This window comes from Oryza sativa, chromosome 2 (assembly GCF_034140825.1).
Source record: "Oryza sativa Japonica Group chromosome 2, ASM3414082v1".
NCBI lineage: Eukaryota > Viridiplantae > Streptophyta > Magnoliopsida > Poales > Poaceae > Oryza > Oryza sativa.
Genome location: NC_089036.1, coordinates 18397830 through 18419251, shown reverse-complemented (window position 1 = coordinate 18419251; position 21422 = coordinate 18397830). Strand labels below are relative to the sequence as shown.

At 37.7% G+C, this 21422-nt stretch overlaps 2 protein-coding genes across 2 annotated transcripts; one reads left to right on the top strand and one right to left on the bottom strand.

The window, feature by feature from the left end:
- The first annotated feature begins 600 nt into the window (after positions 1-600).
- Positions 601-6150, top strand: LOC4329432 (acyl-[acyl-carrier-protein] desaturase 3, chloroplastic-like). Its single transcript, NM_001416619.1, has 3 exons — positions 601-1006; positions 2974-3499; positions 5379-6150. Exons 1-3 carry the CDS (start codon positions 897-899, stop codon positions 5949-5951), a joined length of 1209 nt encoding a protein of 402 aa, NP_001403548.1. The 5' UTR covers positions 601-896; the 3' UTR covers positions 5952-6150.
- A 45-nt stretch (positions 6151-6195) lies between these two features.
- LOC9268959 (RPM1-interacting protein 4) lies at positions 6196-9813 on the bottom strand. Its single transcript, NM_001416618.1, has 4 exons — positions 9068-9813; positions 7769-8281; positions 7464-7649; positions 6196-6632 (listed from the first exon to the last, which is right to left on the bottom strand). The coding sequence occupies exons 1-4, from the start codon at positions 9074-9076 to the stop codon at positions 6609-6611; spliced, it is 732 nt and encodes a 243-aa protein (NP_001403547.1). The 5' UTR covers positions 9077-9813; the 3' UTR covers positions 6196-6608.
- Between the last annotated feature and the right edge of the window lie 11609 nt (positions 9814-21422).

The window sequence follows — 21422 nt, the reverse complement described above, 5'->3', positions numbered from 1 at the left end:
TTATGAATCAGAGTATCTCTTTCTTCCCAAAGAAGAACCCTATATATAAATGTGACAGCATCATGCGTTCTTCGTGAAAGCAGATAACCACGGGCCACACCAATTTCAGTAGGCGGACGGTTGACCATTTCTAGCTTCTCAGGCACTGTAACCACGGGCCACACCATTTCAGTGATGCCGTCCCAATAATCTGGCTAATCAGTTCCCCGTTTGAACATCAAATTTGGCACTTCATAAATTCATAGTAGCTACGTTTGTTCATTCATCAAATAGTAATACTACAAGTCTACCGTAGAATTTTGTAGGAATTGCAGTACCTTAGCGGTATATATTTTTCAATGATCGATCTGGTACTAACTGTGGTAGTTTTAATAAGCATTTCGGTTTCAAACGTTTCGAATGTTAGACAGCACAGATTTTTAACATCAAAAGAAAGAATGCTCTCTCCGAGTTGACCTGTGCTTGACAATACAGCAGACAGTAAAAAAAAGGATAGTACTCTCTCTGTTTCACAATGTAAGTCATTCTAGTATTTCTCACGTTCACATTGATGCTAATAAATCTAGACATACATATATATATATATATAATATTCATTAGCATCAATATAAATGTGGGTAGTGTTAGAATGATTGTGTCCCCGAAAAAAAAAAGACTTACACTATGAAACGGAGAAAGTATATCTGTAAAATTGGAAACCTCTGGAACCTCCGGGACAAACAGGATGTCGAAGTCAGGTGAACCAGAAAATTTGCCTGACAGGTCGAAGCCAAAAACAGAAGCAATACTGCTCCTCTTCTACTCTGCTTCACTATAGTCCATTCAGTATTCCTCTTACTCTGCAAGCGCGTGCAAGCAAGAAGAGAAGAAGAAGAAGAAGGAAGGTAGCGGCGGCCATGTCTCTCACGGGATGCCTCCCTCCTCGGCCGCCATGCTCGATGAGGAGGAGAACCAGTGGAGGAGGAGCCTCTGTCTCTCCTGTCGTGGCGATGGCGTCCACGGCAGGGTGCGCTTTGATCCATTTCATTTTCATTTTCCTTTCTGTCGACCTTGATCTCGCCTCGAATTTTGCCGGGTTTGATTAGGCTAAAGGGATTAATTAATTTGCTGCATGTTCTTCATCTTGTATGTTGAAAATTGTTGATTGGGAGTTTCACTTCAAACAATTTCGGCCATTCGCCCGTGCTATAGTTGTTGAACTGCCCCCCTGATCTCGTCATCTACATTGTGTCATCCTTTGTTTCGTTCTGAATTTTTCTTGATCGTTTTTACTGGTTGCCTTGCGCCTTTGTTCGTCATAGGGGCATTGGTCGTTTTTAGCTTCAAGCTGTTCTCTCTCTTTTCTTTTTCCTTTTTGCATGTTTTCCTTCTTATTGTTTGGTTCTGTTCTTTTATATTTTCATGTGTACACTAGTAATAATACTGGTCAATTGCATTATATAACCAAAAAAGTTCTTCACTTCTTCTTATGCGCCTTTCCTAGATAAAATAAAATACTGTTCGCTTGTTCTACCTACTTTTAGATTATAAGACTTTTTAGCATTATCTATATTTATATAGATACTAATGAATGTGGATAATGCTAGAAAGTCTTATAATATGAAACGAATGAAGTAGTTTGTTTGATTATGCTAGTTTGTTTGTCACAGTTCTTCTAGTGTTCAGGACACCCGCCTGTAGCATCCGAAAAGCATGAAGTCCTAGAGATACAGTTCAGTAAAGTGCCACTGCCTTCAGACTGGCACACCTTCCTTTAATTTAGTTCTAGAAGGGGAAAAAAATAGATTTCACAATTACTGTTGATTTCCACGGCCAATATAAAGTACTACCTCTGTTTCAAGACAATTGTATTTCTACCATTTAAATTTTGTTCTAAAAAAGTTGTATTTGTACAAAGGTAGAACCCAGCCAATTAATTTGTGAATGCTAATCAAGTGAGCTAATTGCTTCGGATCACCACATTAAATATGTCTGAAATTTAGTTGAAATATAATTATTTTAGGATGAAGGTAGTAAATAAAATACAGATGGAGTCAGATGTTCATATTTAGCCTAGTCATGCCAATTTAGGTGATAATTTGACCAGCTTATCTTACCCAAAAAAAAAAAAGTAAAAACGTGTTACTCTCTCATATAGTTCCTTTTCACTGCAAGTGTACCCCTTCGTAAAAAAAAACCCTAATCCTAGCTACGAACCTGGACATATGCATATCCAGATTCATAGCTAAGGTTTATCTTTTTTTTTAACAGAGTAGTATGCAGCCGTGCTTTGAAGAGAGTACTTGCTTAGCATCTCAACCAGGGTTTACGTTACCACCGGTAACTGCGCGGTTACCGTGGGGGTACGGTAATATAAATGCCACGGTTACTGGGCTTAAATTCAAATAAATTTAAAAAATAAATTTTGCATGGTTTTTCACGGTTACCGTGGTAACCGTGCTTACCGCCGGGACGCGGTAACCCCGGACTCAGCAGTTTGGAAAACCGTGATCTCAACATGACAATGATTTATTTACAGAAAGATTACCTCGTTGCCATCATTTCTGTACGTTCTACTTCGTTTTATATCATATGTTGCTTTTTACTTTTCTCTAGTCGATTTTCTTTTAAAATTTAATCAAATTTATAAAAAAACTATAACAATATTTCCAACCCAAAACAAATATATTATCAAAATATATAAAATGTTAGTTTTGATAAAACTAATTAACTTGGTATTGTAGATGTTACTATATTTGTTATAAACTTAATCAATCATAAAAGAAGTTTGAATGGAAAAAGTCAAAACAACTAAAAGTATGTAACGAAGCGAGCAATGATTAGTATCATCTGTACTGCATTTAATTTATCGTAAAATTCACTGATGTTTCAACAATCCAATCCCACATATCCAGATGCAAAACATTCGGTTCATATATCATCTTGACCATACAGTCGCCATTTCTGAATATTCTTCCTCCTCTGAACCTGAAGAGTTGGCGGCATCGGCAACCCCACCCCGAGAGGCAAGAAGCCCTTCGCCCCGTGGCGCGAGGTGCCACCCCAGGTGACCCACACGCTGCCGCCGGAGAAGAAGGAGGTCTTCGACTCCCTGGAGGGGTGGGCGGCGGACACCATCCTCCCCTACCTCAAGCCCGTGGAGGAGTCGTGGCAGCCGCAGGACCACCTCCCGGACCCGCGCTCGCCGTCGTTCGGCGACGAGGTGGCGGCGCTGCGGGAGCGCGCGGCGGGGCTCCCCGACGACCACCTGGTGTGCCTCGTCGGCGACATGGTCACCGAGGAGGCGCTCCCCACGTACCAGACGATGCTCAACACCATGGACGGCGGGGTGCGCGACGAGACCGGCGCCGGCGGCAGCGCCTGGGCCGTGTGGACCAGGGCGTGGGCCGCCGAGGAGAACCGGCACGGCGACCTGATGAACAAGTACCTCTACCTCACCGGCAGGGTCGACATGAGGCAGGTCGAGAAGACGATACAGTACCTCATTGGCTCCGGCATGGTAAGCATTTGCTCCCTCCGTTTCACCTTACAAGTCGCTTTGATTTTCTTTTTCTATTTAAACTTTTTAAAGTTTAATTAAGATTATAGAAAATATTAGCAATATGCCAATATCAATAACATCCATTGAATCTGATATTGAATATGTTAAATCTGATGTTGAATATATATTGATAATATGTTTGTTTTGTGTTAAAAATATTATTATATTTTTTTATAAACTTGGTCAAACTTAAAATAGTTTGATTAAGATAAAAGTCAAAGCAACTTACGATATACAACGGAGGGAATATTACATATTGTATATACTACTATAAGATTGCTGGTTTACATTTACAGATTTGTTAATAGGACATGACATTCAGATGAGATTTGGCGGCATGTGATTTTTTTTCCTCTACAATTTGCTTTGCGATTCGTGGTTTAGTTAGCTGACATCCATCCGTGAAAGCCCTGTAACCTTTAAAGTGGTTAAGTTTTAGGGTTGAGATCGAAAAGTTGGAGGAGTTCCCTTATTTAGAGGGCGATCACAATGATAAAGAAACAACAGCGGATATCAGCAGTGGAGAGGTTGCGAGGTTATAATAGCGTCACCGAAGCCATGTATGGGGAGGAGGATAGTGGAGGCAGCGAGGGTGTCAAGGAATTAGTTGGTTATGTAGTGGTCCGGTGTCGACGGCCGTAAAAGATGGAGAAGGGCAGTTACATGGAACATTAGAGCTAGAGAAGATGGAGAAGAAGCAATAACATAAGGCTACAGGGAGGATATAGGTATGAGGAGAGGGGTGTCATGGTCTTGCATGTCTCTTTAGCGCAAGAGGTGATGCCGGTTGTGACAAAGGGTAGTGGGGTGCTAGGTGACGGAGACAATATCTTGATGTAATGGTGTCAGGTCGTTGGTAGGGCCTTGTTAACGGGTGTTTTAAAATTCTTAGAAGCTGTAAGTTGGTAGCTAGCTTATAAAAATATAGAAAAACTTGGTTTTTCTAGTTTTAGTTTTCAAAGTCGTTTTTTGAATTCTATAAATATATATTTTCAGAATCTAGGTAAGAATATGATTGTTTGAAGGAGTTAGAGATTTTGGGAGAATTATTTCTACTAGAAGCTTCTTCAAACAAACTAGGTTGAGCAAGCAAGGTAGAAGGGGATAAGAAAAATAGGGGAGTTATCCGAACAGTTCAATTTAGATCGTGATGTCTAATGGTTAGAATTTCGTGAAATTCTCATGATCCCTAAAAAGTTCGAATATTGCGTAGGCATTCTGGTTCATTTGTTTACTCCCTCCGGTTTCATTTTAATTGACATTTTGGATAATGACACGGTCTACGAAATATATCTTTGACCTTATTTTTCTATTATAATATATACAATAAATAAATGCATGTTTACTTTTATTATAGTGCTTTGAAAGATAAATCTATAAATGTTGTTTTAGTTTCTTTAAACCAAATATTTTTAAAGTTATTTATGGTCAAAGTTATAAAAGTTTGACCTCAACCTTGTCCAAAGCATCAATTATTATAGAACCGTAGTTAGTACTCTTGTAGCTCATTTGTTTTGTTAGTTGAGAAAGGGTCTTTTTTTTTTCTTTCAACAAATGAAACTGTGGTAGACATGAAAAGCGATCACTCACACATTTTTTAAGAAGAAATTATACATACATTTTTTTAACAAATAAAACTGTGGTAGACATGGAAAATGTTCACTGACACATCTTTCAAACCTAAATTATGAGCGTGTTAAGAATTAAACCCGAGACCTCAGGTTAAAACCACACCACTCGCTGCAGTGCATCTAGAAAGTTTTACTCAACACACCCAAAATGTTTGGCTAGATTTCAATTCAATGTTGTTTGCTTGGTTTTGGTTGCAACTTGCAAGGATCCACGAACGGAGAACGACCCGTACATGGGGTTCATCTACACGACGTTCCAGGAGCGCGCCACCTCCATCTCCCACGGCAACACGGCGCGCCACGCGGGGCGCCACGGCGACGCCGCCCTGGCCCGCGTCTGCGGCACCGTCGCCGCCGACGAGAAGCGCCACGAGGCCGCCTACGCCGCCATCGTCGCCAAGCTCTTCGAGGTGGACCCGGACTACACGGTCAGGGCCTTCGCCCGCATGATGCGCCGCAAGGTCGCCATGCCGGCGCGCCTCATGTACGACGGCGCCGACGACCGCCTCTTCGCCCGCTTCGCCGCCGTCGCGCAGCGCCTCGGCGTGTACACCGCCGCCGACTACGCCGGGATCATCGAGTTCCTCGTCGCGAGGTGGGGCGTCCCCGGCCTCGCCGCGGGGCTTTCCGGCGAAGGGCGGCGCGCGCAGGACTTCGTCTGCAGCCTCGGGCCGAGGTTCAGGAGGATGGAGGAGAGGGCGCAGGAGGCGGCGAAGCGGGCGCCGCCCGCCGCCGCCGCTCCGTTCAGCTGGATCCATGGCCGTCAGGTGCAGCTCTGATTCTGACTGAATCGGTGGTAATTATTACAGTAACAAGTTTGTGTTTAGACAGAAAGAAAATCTGACAACACCAGTTGCTGAGAAAGACATAAAATAGCTTTAAGTCTAATAATTGTTATGTGATCTTGCAAATTAAAATGTGTATACTTTGTCCTTTGTTGATAACTTGATATGGTACATGAAAGAAAAAAAATCATGCATGTGGTGTTGGTTTCTTTGATCACTCTTCATTAGCCTCCATGAATTTCTGAAGTTTCTTCATCATGAAGACAATACTCATTTCTCACAAAGTATCTTACAACTGGCAAATTTATGACTGAAAATTGTCGCCAGTGACACGATATAAATAGATACATGAGTGAGAATCAAAAGCCAGATTACAGGTAAAACATCATCAGCATTCTTCATGGACTAGTGCAGGATGCTGAGAAACAAAGCCAAGATAGGAAAGGGAAACTGTAGAAGCTGATTTATATACTTAGATATATATATGTTACAGACCTGTATCGCATTCTATATTTTCTATGCACCTATATTCAAGCAAAGGCAAAGTATTTCCATTATATGAATCTCTTCAAATATTCAAATGTGCCTTTATATGTCACCAAGAAGAACAAAAGGGCAGGTCCAGTGCAGGATGTCCAGCTCTTAATCTCGTCACAGGATGCAGCATGAGCAGGCCTGAGAGGGAAAGAGATCAGTGATTACATTTTCATTATAGTGTTGCACTGAAAATTCTGCTGATGAATTCAGATTTCCCAACTCAGTTGTATCAATCTAGTTTATCACTTTGAAAGACCCAATGATATAACTAATCAAAAGAATTTAAAAGCAGAAAACTGAAATTGTTCAGATTTTAATCTGCCAAGTACATAAGAAAGCATCAAATATTAAGACTTGTTAGGCAAAACATTTCTTTTTTAGATAATGGAAGCAAACCACTTCTGGCATCTACACCCAAAGGTGTACATAGCCAAAGGTCAAACATTCCATGGATATACAAACTGCATAACTCAATTTGCATCTCTTGTATATACCTCTGTTATGACTTCTGGGTGATCAAATATTCAAATGAATTTTTGCATGTTTTGTAGTGTCGATAGTAATTCATGGCTTTGTGAGAAACAGAGTTGAACTAGAACAGGGGACAATGCATAACTCCAGAAGTGCAATCGAAAAGTAAAACCATGATATATAAAATTTTCACTATGTTCATTGGTCCTTATTATATTCCATTAGTGGGACAGCAGAATTACTTACTGAGGGACTGCCTAATGCATCTTTAAGTTACTTCGCTATATATCTGTACACATAAATCTAGCATATTACAAAACAAATGCACCTAAAGATGCCAAGAAAAAATCACCATAGTCGCCGGGAAAATTGACCATAACTCCATAAGTAATCTTATAACCTGAGCAAGAATCATACTACAAAGTAATGCTCCCATATGGATTATGTGGGATAAGTCACAAAAGATTTGTCGTATAGTTAGGGACAGCACACAGATACCTGTTGCACTTTATGTTCCTGTCTTCTGCCACCAGAAGGAGAAGATGGTGGTTGCTGCTTGACAGAAGAGTTTGGGGTCAGCTTATCACGCCTAACCCTGTTAAAAATGCCGGTGTACTTCTCCCCAGATGCCGCATTAGCATCATCCCAATCACCAAATGGAGGTACAGTCACTTCATCTAAAGCCTGAAAAAGAAAAAAAACTCAGAATGCAAATGCACTTTATTCAGAAAACCTCTAACACACAATGTGCACATCATTTCTGAATTTGCAAATGGAGATCGAGATGAGGTGAAGAACTGTACAGGTTCAAAGCCTCTGCCTCCTTGCTTCAACCTGCTCCTTCCTGGAGTCACTGGGACACGGCCATCAGATGAAGAGGCCTTCCTATCTGGAGTCTGCATCCCAGCTGACCTGTACCTGGACCTTGGAGAGGCAGCAGCAGCAGCTGCAACTTCTCTGTAAGGGCTTCTGGGTGAGCCACCATAGCCACCATGGTCCAGATGATGCTGCTGCAGCGGATTGGCGTGCCGTCTCGCCACGGTTTCGCGGTGGAGAGGCGATCCGGCAGGCCGGGGATGGCCGGTTTCGGGCTTTCTTTCATACCTCTGCCTTTGGTTCAGGGCATCATGAGAGGATGGATGCAGTGGTGACCTGAGAGGAGGAGGAGGCTGATCAGGTGTTTCAGTGATCACTTCATTTGGGTTGGAGTAAACACCGGTAGCAGTTTTCTTGCTCCTTCTCAGGTTCTCAAACTTCTGCGTGTACGGGGTGTCGCCTGCGGCTGACCAGTTCCCGAATGTAGGAACTCCTCCTTGCTGTTTGGAGAAATGAATTAGCAAACATTTGTCATCTAACCAAATCATGGCTGATACATTGTCACAGATTCTAAAAAAATGTACAGTTGATTATAGAATTATACATTTCAAATTGATAAGTATATACCCCATAGGTTGAATAACTTTTTGAAGAGTTATCAGTAGTAACAAACTAACAATACTAAATCGGTGAGAAAACAAAAGTCTGAAGGGAAATTACTGGAACAACAAAAGGGAAAAAAAATGATATGAGAACAATACTATTCCAGTATTCTATCATTAAGAAGCATGTGCAAACAGTTGTCTCCTTGATAATAAATACACAATCTATTTTACGACCCCCTGATTTTATCATTATCCTGTGTTGTCAACTTGTCATCATGATTCATGGATGTGCCATTTGCCTTTCATCCATATCAAGCCAATAAATCCGTCGAATTCTTTACAAAGAAAAAAAAAACCCAAGAACATGAGGTAATCCAGAATTACATTATACTACCTCCCAAACACCTGAAATTTCTGTCATAGATCTATTGTGCAATAATATATGTGTTCTAAATAAAACCCCAGCAACAAGAAGATCGTTTGGTTCAATACTGTGATCGGTTTTAACTAACCAATATGAATAAGATCCCCTGCTTTCCTCTGTAACTACTAAATCAATCGTCGGTGGAGTAAGAAACATCAAGTAAAATTAAATTGCATCATGCTACAAGCCAAAATCCTCAATACCAGCATCATGAATATTTTAATTCCGGGAGCAAAAATCGGAAATAAGCAACTCACCGACGTCATCCACTTCAAGTTTGATCCGAACACTGATCCAGTAGGAGAAAACTGCTGGTGCTGGAGGATGCAAGATTTTCTGTCCAAGAACTGCTAATCAATAGTATTTCTCTCACAAGGCACTAACAAATTGCACCTTCTCTCCCAATCATCCAGAGCTACCAAAATCAACTGTAGCGATATGGCAAACAAACACTAAGGTATCTTTCATTCAAAAGAAAACTACTCAAGATTCCTCGTTTGAAGAAATACAAGGAAAAAAAATTGAAAACAACACTTTTCACTCGGATTCCTTAACAGAACAAATCGAACCAAAAGATTTCCTGAAAAACTACAATTCTCACAAGAAAAAAAATGAATTAACAAAAAAAGAATAAGCTCCGGCAAGACTAAAACTACAATTCTCACAAGAAAGAAGCAAAATTTGGGGAGAAAGCAAACTGAAACGCCCGAGAGCCAGTGGAAGCAGGCTGCTTCACTCTTGAGACCTAGACTGCTAGAACAGCTCCAAGAAAAAGAAAGAACTCAAATTTCTTCAGGAAAACACAAAACCACTCCCCACAAAAAGATCAAACCCCCTCAAGAAAACGGCCACAATCTTCTCCCTTGGAAGAAACCAAAATTGAACGGTGGTCTTGCCTGTGCAAATCCCTCAAGAAAGGACCCAAAGGGCCAAAACCACCTTAAAATCAATCAGAGAAGGCACATTTCTGCTCCATTCCGCAGCACCCGCAAGTGGTATATATACAAATACGCTCATAAGTAGTAAGAGAGGAGGAAGGAGAAGGTCTTGCCGTTGACAATGAGACAACGCCATTGTTTTATTTGAAGCCTTCAAAGTCCCCTCATCATTTTATTTTTTTCTTTTTTATTTAGTTTAGTTTAGACCAAGCTAATGTTTCTGGTTTTATTTAACTGTAATAGGTGTTAAATTAATGAGTAATTGGTTTGCTTTTTTTTTTTTAGTAAAGGAAAGATACTAAAAGATTGGTTGGAAGGCAGAGTTCTAGTCTGCAAAATTAATTTGGAGACAACTCCATTATCATGAGAATATAGACTTTTCAAGCAGACTGCATATAGTACATAATTAATTTGGCAATGGCGTCATCTTGAAATTTAGTTTCGCGAATGTACCTGTATGCAATTCTCTCCCTGTTTCATTTTCAATTGTTGTTGTATTTGTGTTGAACTTTATTGGCCCCTTGTCTCAGTTTGATTTCTTAATTGGTAGATTATGCAACTTAACAAGAAATCAGTTTAGTGCATGCAAACTCAATATTGCGTACTTAGGCTGTGTTTGATAAAAGAAGAAAGACGAAAATTGAGAAGATACGTAAAATGAGCTGAGCCATTAATGCATGACTAGTTGAGTATTAATTATTTCAAACTTGAAAAATAGATTAATATGATTTTTAAAGCAAATTTTCTACAAAATTTTTTTTTAAAAAAAACACACCGTTTAGTAGCTTGGAAAGCGTGTGCATAAAAAACGATGCACTTTATCTCTTTCTCTCGCATGAATGAACACAACCTTACTTACTTTAGTACTCTTTTCGGTCAAAATTGTTTGACATTTTCACCTTTCCCTTGTCTTTGAGGTGCGATTTTTACCATAATTTTGTTTCTTTATAGATGTAGTTTTTAATGCAAACTTATATATGCTTAGCTTTATGTGTTTTCAAACTAAACATTTTATTAGAAGCCATTGAAAATATAAGCTTACACCATTAACAAGGTGTGTAGAAACTATGACATGTACAAAAATTAATATGTATACATACAATTAATACATACTTCCCTTAGTTAAAAAGAATGAAATAATCTAGGTATTATCACTCCAATGTAACCTTTCCATATATATATTGACAGTTGAAAGAAGTAGTTCAGATTCATCATTTTTCTGTTTTATATTTATACACCTCAAAATGGTTACTGTGCTTTCCCCTTATACACCCCGAAACAAATAGATATATATTTCTTTGAGTAAAAAATATAGATATTTTGAAATGAGCTAAGTATTTTAATTGTTGTCTATATGCAGTTGGGATGATTTGTGCTACTTGACTTTACTGATCGTCCACTCGCATTAATTTAGCTCATCTTTATTTTCTACTCCACTTGTGACCTAATCTAGGTTGCCTGTGCTCTAACGTAACGTGACTTGATCTAAGTAGAAAGCAAAGAAAGAGACAGCACGTTACCTGAGCCTGCATGCATGCCAATATATAGCTAACTACTACTACTATAACTAATTCTCAAAAAAAAAAAAACTACTACTATAACTTACCGTATGCTATGTGTTTGCTGGATTCTCCTCTGACTTTCCTTGCTAGAGGTTTTTAAATTAACCAGAGCTGGTTCCAGGCTGCATCATTAATTGGGTCTTGTTTTCTTGTTTTGCTCAGAAACTGAAACTGTGTCTCATTTTTTTATAACAACTTTCTTAGTCTCAACGGATATGATTATAATACTATCTAGGGTGATGAATATTATGAGTACTAGAACTGATTTCAACTGTTGATTTATAAGTTTTACGTACTATCAGTAGAAAAAAAAATGCTACTACTAGTAGTTGAGGTGGTAGTATAAATATACACAATCCATTAAACTAGCAAATATGAGCAGTCTAAATTGATTTCTAATAGAGACCATTGTAAAAACACTTGATTGTGTTGTCGTTACTTGATTGCTTATTTGGTCGAAAATCTTGGTTTCTTTCTGTCATTTCTGAAAGTTTTATGCAAGCTTACAATAATGCGGCTATATATGTGCCCCATCAGATTGATGCAGATGCCATGAGGGACTTTTGGTGGAAAATCTCTATAACAAGACTAAATGTAAGATAAATTTAATAGATACACACGCGCGCGCGCGCGCACACACACACACACACATATATATATATATATATATATGAATATCTATTTGAAAAAATATTTGGCTTTGTACCTTCAATTTAGTTAATTTGGAGGTAGAGGCCGGGTTTTAATCTATTTTCTAAAAACATCTAATTTGAAAAAAATGAAAAACTATAATTATCTTTCAATTATGTATTATGTTTCTTATATCTAGCTAGTATTCTTTTTTTCTCTAGAACTCAATAATATATGAAGGGTTTGGCCAAGGGGGCTTAGGCCCACATTTGCCCCTGTTGGGATTGTCATAATTATAAATGGATAGGATAAATCAAACATTACATATTCTAAACCTAGAAAAATAGCCTACAACAAGTTATATATCTAAAAATTTTATGTATACTACCTCTATTAAAAAAATATAAGCATTTCTAGAATTCAAATGTTTTACTATAATATAAGCATTTCTATATTGATCCCCATTATTCGAAAGCCAATTAGATGCTTAGAAATGGAATCTCTAGCCATTCAAAATTTAAAAATTGACAATTAAAATGAACAAAAGGAATCTTTTGACATAATCTTAATATTTGCTAAACAACGCCTAATTGTTATCCTAAAATAAATCAACTTTTATACGACATTAATCTAAACAAAGTGATTTGCTTCAAGATATAGGGAGTAAAAATCCTTATATTTTAGAACGGATGGAGTATATGAGTAGACTGACCTGGCGTCAGCTTATATACCTGGGTTTGGGTCTTGATCATAGTGGTATGCAGGTTAATTTAGAGCACGTGGTCCACATGAGAAAAATGCTTTACTTCCTTATTGTCAGTGTCTTCGTTTGGTCAATGCAAGCCATAGCAGGGAAAATTACACAGGAGTGTACTTAAGTCATATATATATGCATGTGATTGAAAAGCTGAAACTATAATATATCAGTCGGTGTCATACTGTCATGCATGCATTGTAGAATTAAATCTGCTATCCGTGGATTAGTTCAAAAGGCCGCAGCGCACAGTTAGGGATTAATTAATTTTAGTATTCATGGCTGATGTTGACAAGTTAGAAGACATGCTTATAATGCGCGCACTAGAAGTACTACTCCTACTTGTGTTTTGGTCTCGTGTCTGTTTGTTACTGGAGTAAAACTTATTTAGCAACTATAACAACCCATGCTATGTGCAAGAGAGGGGATGATTTCTTTTGTTTTTAACAATGAAAATAGTTTGAACGATACTACTGTGTTTTCTATTGGTAGTATTATAATACCAATAGAAATGATTTATCCATATTAAGGATAAATTAGTAATTTATTAATATAATAATTATGGGTAACTTTAACATTATGTTTTTTCCCGTTTAGATCGATCTGTGGTCATTATATTGCGCTGGCATCATTTATATTCCATCGAAAAAGCCAAAAAAGGAGAAAAGGAAGTGTAGTCACTACTTAATGACAATTATACCCTATCGCATCTTTTTTTAACAATAGTACCTCTCTATGTTTTTACTACCGTTAACTGAGGTGGTGGTAGTACGAATAGATTTGCATCCTTCCATCTATTAAATGAGATCAATGGTTCAAATTGTTTCCTATTACCAGTAGAGACCACCGTAGTGGGGCTCAAATAGTTTACACCGTTAGCCTCTACTGGCTGGCATAGAATCAATAAGTGTTAAAGTTGAGAATGACAAAAATATATTGAGTGATAGGATAAATCCTTAGCTCCTCTAAAAAGATGATCACTTGAATAAAAAGGTAAGACATATCACACATATTCTACCTAGTAGTTCTATTGTATCGATGAACTAACTAGATGTTCCGTGTTATTTCCTTTTTTTTTTCTTCGATATTATACTCACCCTTAAGCTCTAAGACATGGTATTTGATCCCTTCCAGCTTTCAAATATTTGGTTTTCAAGTTTGGAGATGAGTTTTAGACAAAGCGAAGAGTTTAGAGGTCAAATGGATTTATGATTATGCCATATTTTTTTCAAGTTGCATGCATGTATGGAAATTAAACCTCATGATCATTGTTTTATTGATCGAATTGTGGTTAGATAAATTATGTTTTTAAGTCTCTCTCTCTCTCTCTCCCTCTCCCTCTCTCAATTGTTTGATAGTTTCATGCCATAAATAATATTATCCTTACCAAAGTACATTAGAACGTAAACAATTCAATTTGGCAAACCACATAACAATGTTAAAACGTTTTCACCAAACAAAGTTATCATAACCAATGCAATATAATACCAAACCAAGGCTAAAACATCCTTATAATTAACCCCAGCTCCCAGGTAGAGCTAGGTCTTGGCTAATTAATTTAGGGGAGGAAAAAAGAAGTATACCGTCCAAATGTAATGGGACTTTAATTCTTCCAGAAAATCAAACAAGCATGTGATAATTAATATGTCGTGACGACGAGTCGACGATGTGCAACATACGTGTTCCTATGTACTATACGTTTCAGACAAACATGATAATTTGCACGTTTCTATATCGTCAACCCATCTTAATATATAATTAACCAGTAAAAACACACATGACTGAAACGATCGAAATCGAGCACAAAGTCTTCCGGTAATTAATAAACTGTCATTTTCATGCTGGACCAAAATTTCTCCATGACATTTATGATCTCCAAAACGTTAGGCAAAAACCAACGCTTAACTGATCTTCGATCTCCAAAACGTGGTCAATTGTTGAGAGCTGCAACTCAATTGCGACCGTAGGGTGACTTGCTACTGCAGTCATGCATGTGTGTGTCATCGTTGGTGGTGCTGTCGAACTACATGCTCCCCAAACTCCTACAGATGTTATTGAGTTACATGTACCAGCTAGTTTAGTCAAAAGATTAAGTTGATGAGTGAGGAAGAATATAATGAGTCAATTCAATTCAAACTTATATTGATGTGGAAGGACGGACAGCACATTTATATTTCAATCAACAACTTTTCTTGTGTGTCCATTCAACCCAAAGTTATAAGTCGATAAGGAAAGATTTTGGCCCATGTAGGAGCCGGTTCAACCCAAAAGTTCAAGTAGATTTTATAATTCAGTAGATTTTATACGCTGGTTAACTGGCTATATATTTACAACTCTAGTGGACCTAGGGGCCTAACCGCCCTAGGAAGCTACTTAGACTCACTGGCATACTACCTCTATCACATAAAAAGTTCATTTTTCAGTATTTGGATACAACGTTTGATTTTTCGTCTTATTTAAAAATTTTATGATTAATATTTTATTGTTATTGGATGATAAAATATGAATAGTACTTTATGTGTGTGACTATTTTTTTTAAATTTTCTTCTTAAATTTTTCAAATAAGAAGGCTTAAAAATAAATTTATTTTGGGACGGAGGTAGAAGCAAAATGGTAGGCATATATGTTGTTGGTGGTCCGATCGATGTAGTGAGCTTTGCTTCAGTTTTGGAAATTTCCTGTGTTGATTTAGACACCAAAATACAAAAGTACAGTAAAGCTCTACTATTTTGCATCCTTCGCTATAATCCACAGTTTAACAATGACCTGAAATAGCTTGCCAATTTTCAAGATTCTAAGCCAAATTTGTTAAAATTGACCACGTGTTTTAAATGGAGTCGTGCCGAGGTTCATACATGTTTGAACACTGATGCAAAGTGGAAGAGATCGAGTGACGTACTAGTGTCGCCAACCCTACCGAGAAAATTTCAACCACACAGAATCGATGAATCACTGGATCACTCTCATGAATATATTTTTGAAACATTCAGTAATACTCCGTATGTTCTACTCATCGATCGAATTATGAAGGCACTATAACACATCGATCGAGATACGGATAGCCAACGATAGCTTAAAATATTTGACTGTAAATCAGCACATGTCACAAACCAGACGAGAATAATGATTCAAACTAATGGACAGATCAATGATGGGGCCTAAGAACAATTAATCAAGCTCGATCAGGTCAAGTAGCTAGTGGTCAGTAATGCACAGAAGTTCGTGAGTTCATCTTGTTAGACACGGCCTCGAGAGTAAAATTTCGGTAACTAATTAACTATATTTCCTCAGCTCAAGATATGACTACTTTTTTTATATAAAAGATATGGCTAGTTGGCTACTTATAGAAATTAAGATTTGTTCTAAAATATAAAAATATAAAATATAAGGACTTGTAGAGTATTATTCATCTAATTTACTCAATCTTACTTCTAACCATCCTTAAAATTTCCAATCAACCCTTATTTAATAAAGGGCGTGGAGTAATTCATAATGTTGCCTGATTAAAATTACAAGCTACTCTATCCATTTTATATATATTATAAGTCAAACCTTTTTAAGCTCGAACATATTTACAGAAAAAACAGCAATAATTACAACACCAAATTAGTTTCGTTAAAATTAGCATTTAATATATTTTGATATTATATTTGTTTTGTATTGAAAATATATCTATATTTTTCTATAAATTTGGTCAAACCTGAAAATTTGACTAAAAAAAGTCAAAACGATTTGTAGTAACTCATAAGTCAAAACGATTAGGACAGTAATTTACAAAAAGATGGAGTAGTCTATAACTATTAGGAAAGAATCTTGAGAAAAAAATTACAAATATAATACTTCCTCTGTTTCAAATTACTTGTCAATATAGGTTTTACATAACTCATAAGTCAAACATTTTAATTTTTAACCATAAATTTCTGTAAACCCATATTGTTCAACATTATAAGATTTAGGTTTTTAGATTTACCATGAAAATAATTTTCATAACATGTAATTCTCATGTTAAACTACACGGATTTATAAAAGTTAACGGTAAAAGATACATATTTTAAGTAATTTGAAACGGATGGAGTATCATTGGTTTGTTATTTTGAGAATACACATGACCTTTATATGCAGTCGCAGAGAGAGATATTGGAGAGCCCAAAGCTGCTTAAAATATTTGATTGTATCTGCATCAAAACAACACTAACATCCCCACACACACAAGGGACAATTGCTCATTTGACCATGTTATGAAGTGTAACTACTAATTTGACCTTACTTTTTAAACTTTGCTCATTTGACCCTACTTTCCAAAATCGAAACTGCCGTCCGACCCTCTTTCCACTCCACCATTAGGGTTTTTTTAAAGGAGACAAAAAAAATCATTTTATAATATAAACTGACTAAAATACCCCTAAGCAGTGAACACTAAATCAATCCTCAAATTTCTCACCCCACGGTCAAATTTCTCATCCCGTGCCTTCTTGGCGGCATAGCTAGGGTTCGGCGGAGGCGGTGCACGGTGAGGACGGCGGCGGCGGCTCGTGATGGGAGCTGTGGTCCAGCGGCATCGACGCTCGGTGGGGGCTGCGGTGGCGGCGCACAGAGAAGGCTTCGGCTGTGGCGGTGGCGGCGGGAGTTGCGGTGGTGGCACGCGGCGGGGCTGCAACGGCGGGCGCCGCGCGGTAGGGACTGCGGAGATAGCGCTTGGCGCGAGCTGCGGAGGCGGCGCACACAGAGGGCTTCGGCGGCGACGGCGCGCAAGAGCTGTGGTGGCGGCATACGGGTGCTACAGTGGCGGCATGTGAGAGTGGCGGACGAAAGGGCTTCGGCAACGACAGTGCACGGGTGCAGAAATGGCGGCATGCAGGAGTTGCAGCGACGCGTAGGTGCGGCACCGACGACGACACGCGAGTGAGTGCTCCCGCGGCGGCGCGTAGGAGCTGCTCAGCTGCAGCAGCGACGGCATGCGGGAGATGGCCATCGAGCTCCATCTGGTTAGCCTCCTGGGTTTTTTTTTTTTAAGCCTGCGGGGATACCTTAACTACGTTTTGTGTTTTTCTTGGATATTTGTACAGTTTGAGATTGATCTACTATCTACTTCTACTTATATATATATATTACTACTTAAAATTAAAATTTTTAAGAAACGTTTCCTTCGTCCCTTTAATAAATAAAAAAACCGAAAAAAAAAAACAAAACAGAAAGAGTCCGATTCCCCTTGGAAAAAAAAGATCGGATCCCTTAAAAGGGAAAAAATGTCCGAGAAAAAATACCGTTTAAATAAAAAAAAGCGAAAAAACATAAAAAAAAATCCGACTCCCCCGATGGAAAATAAAAAGGAGAGAAAAAACAAAAAAAAAGAAGAGAAAAAAATCTGTCGCAAAAAAAAAGAAAAATAAAAGGGCGTTCGAGTCTTAAAAAAGTCCGACTCCCCGACTCCCCGTTGAGAAAAAGAAGGCGACAAAAAAAAGGAAAAAAAACTTAACCCTAAAAAAAGAAAAAAAAACGTCCGACTCCTTAAAAAAAGTCCGACTCCCTCGAAAAAGACTTCTCGAAAAATTGAAAATATTTTTGCCGGTATTTTGGTACGTCATCTGTATATGGGTCGGTTTTTAAATGTTCGCTTTTGGACTGGTACTTTGGTACGTCATCCGTATATGGGTCAGTTTTAAATTCGTTCGCTTTTGGAAATACAAATCCGCAATTGAGTTAGTTTTTAATTTCGTTCGCTTTTGAAAATATAGAAGGAATCGTATAAGAATTCTCTTTAAAAGAACTCACATGCTAATTTGAGACGATCGGACTCCTAATTGCAGCTCATGATTTTCAAGATGTTTTTGCCGGTACCTTGGTACGTCATCCGTGTATGGGTTGGTTTTTAAATTCGCTCGCTTTTAAAAATACAAAAGGAGTCATATAAGAAATCTCTTTAAAAAATTCGCATGCTAATTTGAGACGTTCGGACTCCTAATTACAGTTCATGATTTCCAAGATGTTTTTGATGGTACTTTGGTACGTCATCGTGTATGGGTTAGTTTTTAAATTCTTCCGCTTTTAGAAATACAATTCCATATTTGAGTTAGTTTTTGAATTCGTTCGCTTTTGAAAATACAGAAGGAATCATATAAGAAATCTCTTTAAAAAACTCGCATACTAATTTAATACGATCGGACTCCTAATTGCTGCTTATGATTTTCTAACAAAATATATATCCAAGCGAATTTAACACAGTGAATTTCATTTTAACTAAACCATATAACAATAATAAGATTAAAATAGTCTTCACCCGTTGCAACACACGGATACTACTTAAAAAATAAGAGGTGCTTCCATCGTCCGTCTAAATAAAAAATAGAAAAAAACCTAAAATAAAAAAGTCCGATTCCCCATAAGAAAGTGGCGAAAATAAAAAAAAACTACCGTATCCGATTCCCATCTAATTTTGTTCGTTTTCTTTTTTTTTGTTTTTTTCCGTTTTATTTTCTTTCACCCATTTTCCGGTTTTCTTTGTCCGTTTTCTTTTCCCCTTTTTGCATATTTTCTTTTCACCGTTTTTTCTTTCACCAATTTTTCTGTTTATTTCTTTTATCGCTATATTTTTTTTTGCGGTTTTTTCATCGGGCCAAACCCAGCGTTGCCGCCACGTTGATTTTCCTCCTCATATGCTTACTCCTCCTACTTACTGCAATAACCGATTTCCCACTACTCTCTCATTATTTTCCCTATGAATTCTCCTTTCGATTCAGCTTTAATTCACCAGATTGAATCTCCATTTAATCATCCTTATTTTTTTATCTCAAGTTTTGCAGATTGCTTCGATTTTGATGAACCATTTAATCGTCGTCATTTTTTATCCCGAGTTTTGCTGATTGCTTTAATTTTGATAAAAAAAAGGGAAAAGCGAGATCAAGTGGATAAAAATCCCTCAATAATTTTGGATATGGAGAAAGATTCGACCGGATTTGATGGAGAGGATCAGCTTCGTTAGTCATCGTACGGGTACGGAACTATGCGAGCTCGAGCGGATTACCGTATTTGATGGGAGGATCGGCTCTGTCATGGTATAAGACTATGGGAGCTCGAGCGGATTACCGGATTTGATGGGAGGATCGGCTTTATAATGGTACGGACACGATACTGTTCGACTTGGGCCTACAACTCCATTTGTGGACTGAGCCACAGAGAGATAGACCGAGCAGAGGGAGATAGCAGACTATACTAGGACTAGAGGTGAAAAGGACGGAAGGAATGTGCGTTCGTTTGGTCCAAAACGCATGGGCATTAAAGGGAGTATAGTGCGTAGGATAAAATATATTTTTACCTATTGCAACGCACGGGTATTTTTTCTAGATAAAACGCTAAATTGATGGACGCTTGAGTCAGATAGGATCCATCGATTTTTTGCCATCTATTACACGGCTTTTATTTCGTCATATATTCTCATGTATTGGGAAAAAAAGCAAAAAAAGAAAATTAAAAAAACAAGCAAAAAATGCGTGAGAAAAGAAAAGCAAAAAAGGGAGAAAAATATGGTTTTTGTCGTCAGTAAAAAAAATAAAAAAAAAACATGCTAGAAAGAAACTGTTAGAAAGAAATGCGCCGTTTATAAAAAAATAAGCCGCTCATTAAAATACAAACATTATCATTGACATGATTATGCATGAAAAACGTATATTATCATTAGAATTTATTCACCCGTTGCAACGCATGGATATTTTTGCTAGTGTTGTAAAAAATTTATCAAATCTGTGAATAAGTTAACTTTGTCAAAAATATATCAAATTTATGTCAAAATTATCGAAATTTATCAAACGTATGTTAAATTTATCAAACCCATATCAAAATTTCTCAAATATAACACCGCTTTGTCAAACCTGGATAAATAAACAAAAATAATAAAAGTAGGGTCAAATGAGCAAGGGCATAAACAATATTTTTGTCATGAACAACGCCGTTAGATTGCCTTCAGAGAATAGGGTCAAGTCTGATCTTTATTATTTTTGAAAAAGAGGGTCAAATGAACAAACTTAAAAAAACAAGGCCATCAAAACAGGGTAAAAACACAACCCCCCCCCCCCCCCCCCCCCCACAAAAAAAAAAACGATGCAAATGCGGAGGCGTAGCGTAGGGAGGGGGGGGGGGGAAGAATAATCAGGTTCGTGGTCAACTATATATTGGCCAGTAAACGGAAACGTGAAAATTGCACTTAGAAGAACGGCTCATGCGTGTGAGTAAATCTTTAGTCCCGTCATCCCACGAAATCGCTAATAAATGAAAATGACAGCGACGACGACATCTCTACGGCCAGATTATTTTGGGAATTTACAGGGAACTTAGGAAAATACCTTAAGTGATCATGACATATTTAATTTATATATTATTGTCCGAGGGATTGAAAGAAATATATCGGCAAATTGTTTGGAAGAAAGATTGTAAGTGATCCCATGAATATATGATGGAGAACTCTTTATAGAAATTTTATACCACCTTACCCTATCATGTCACTTGACTCTTCTCACGACGACTATGAACTCGCGAAGATGATGCTACCCCTTGTTGAATGAACCATGCTAGCAGATAGTACTGTTTTGCTTACTAAAATTTAATACTCTCCGTGTCCTTAGCCAAACTTGTTTAGTTTTGACTAAGTTTATAGAAAACTTTAGCAATATCTATAAAACCAAATTAGTTTTACTAAATGTAATATTGAATATGTTTTAATAATATGTTTGTTTTG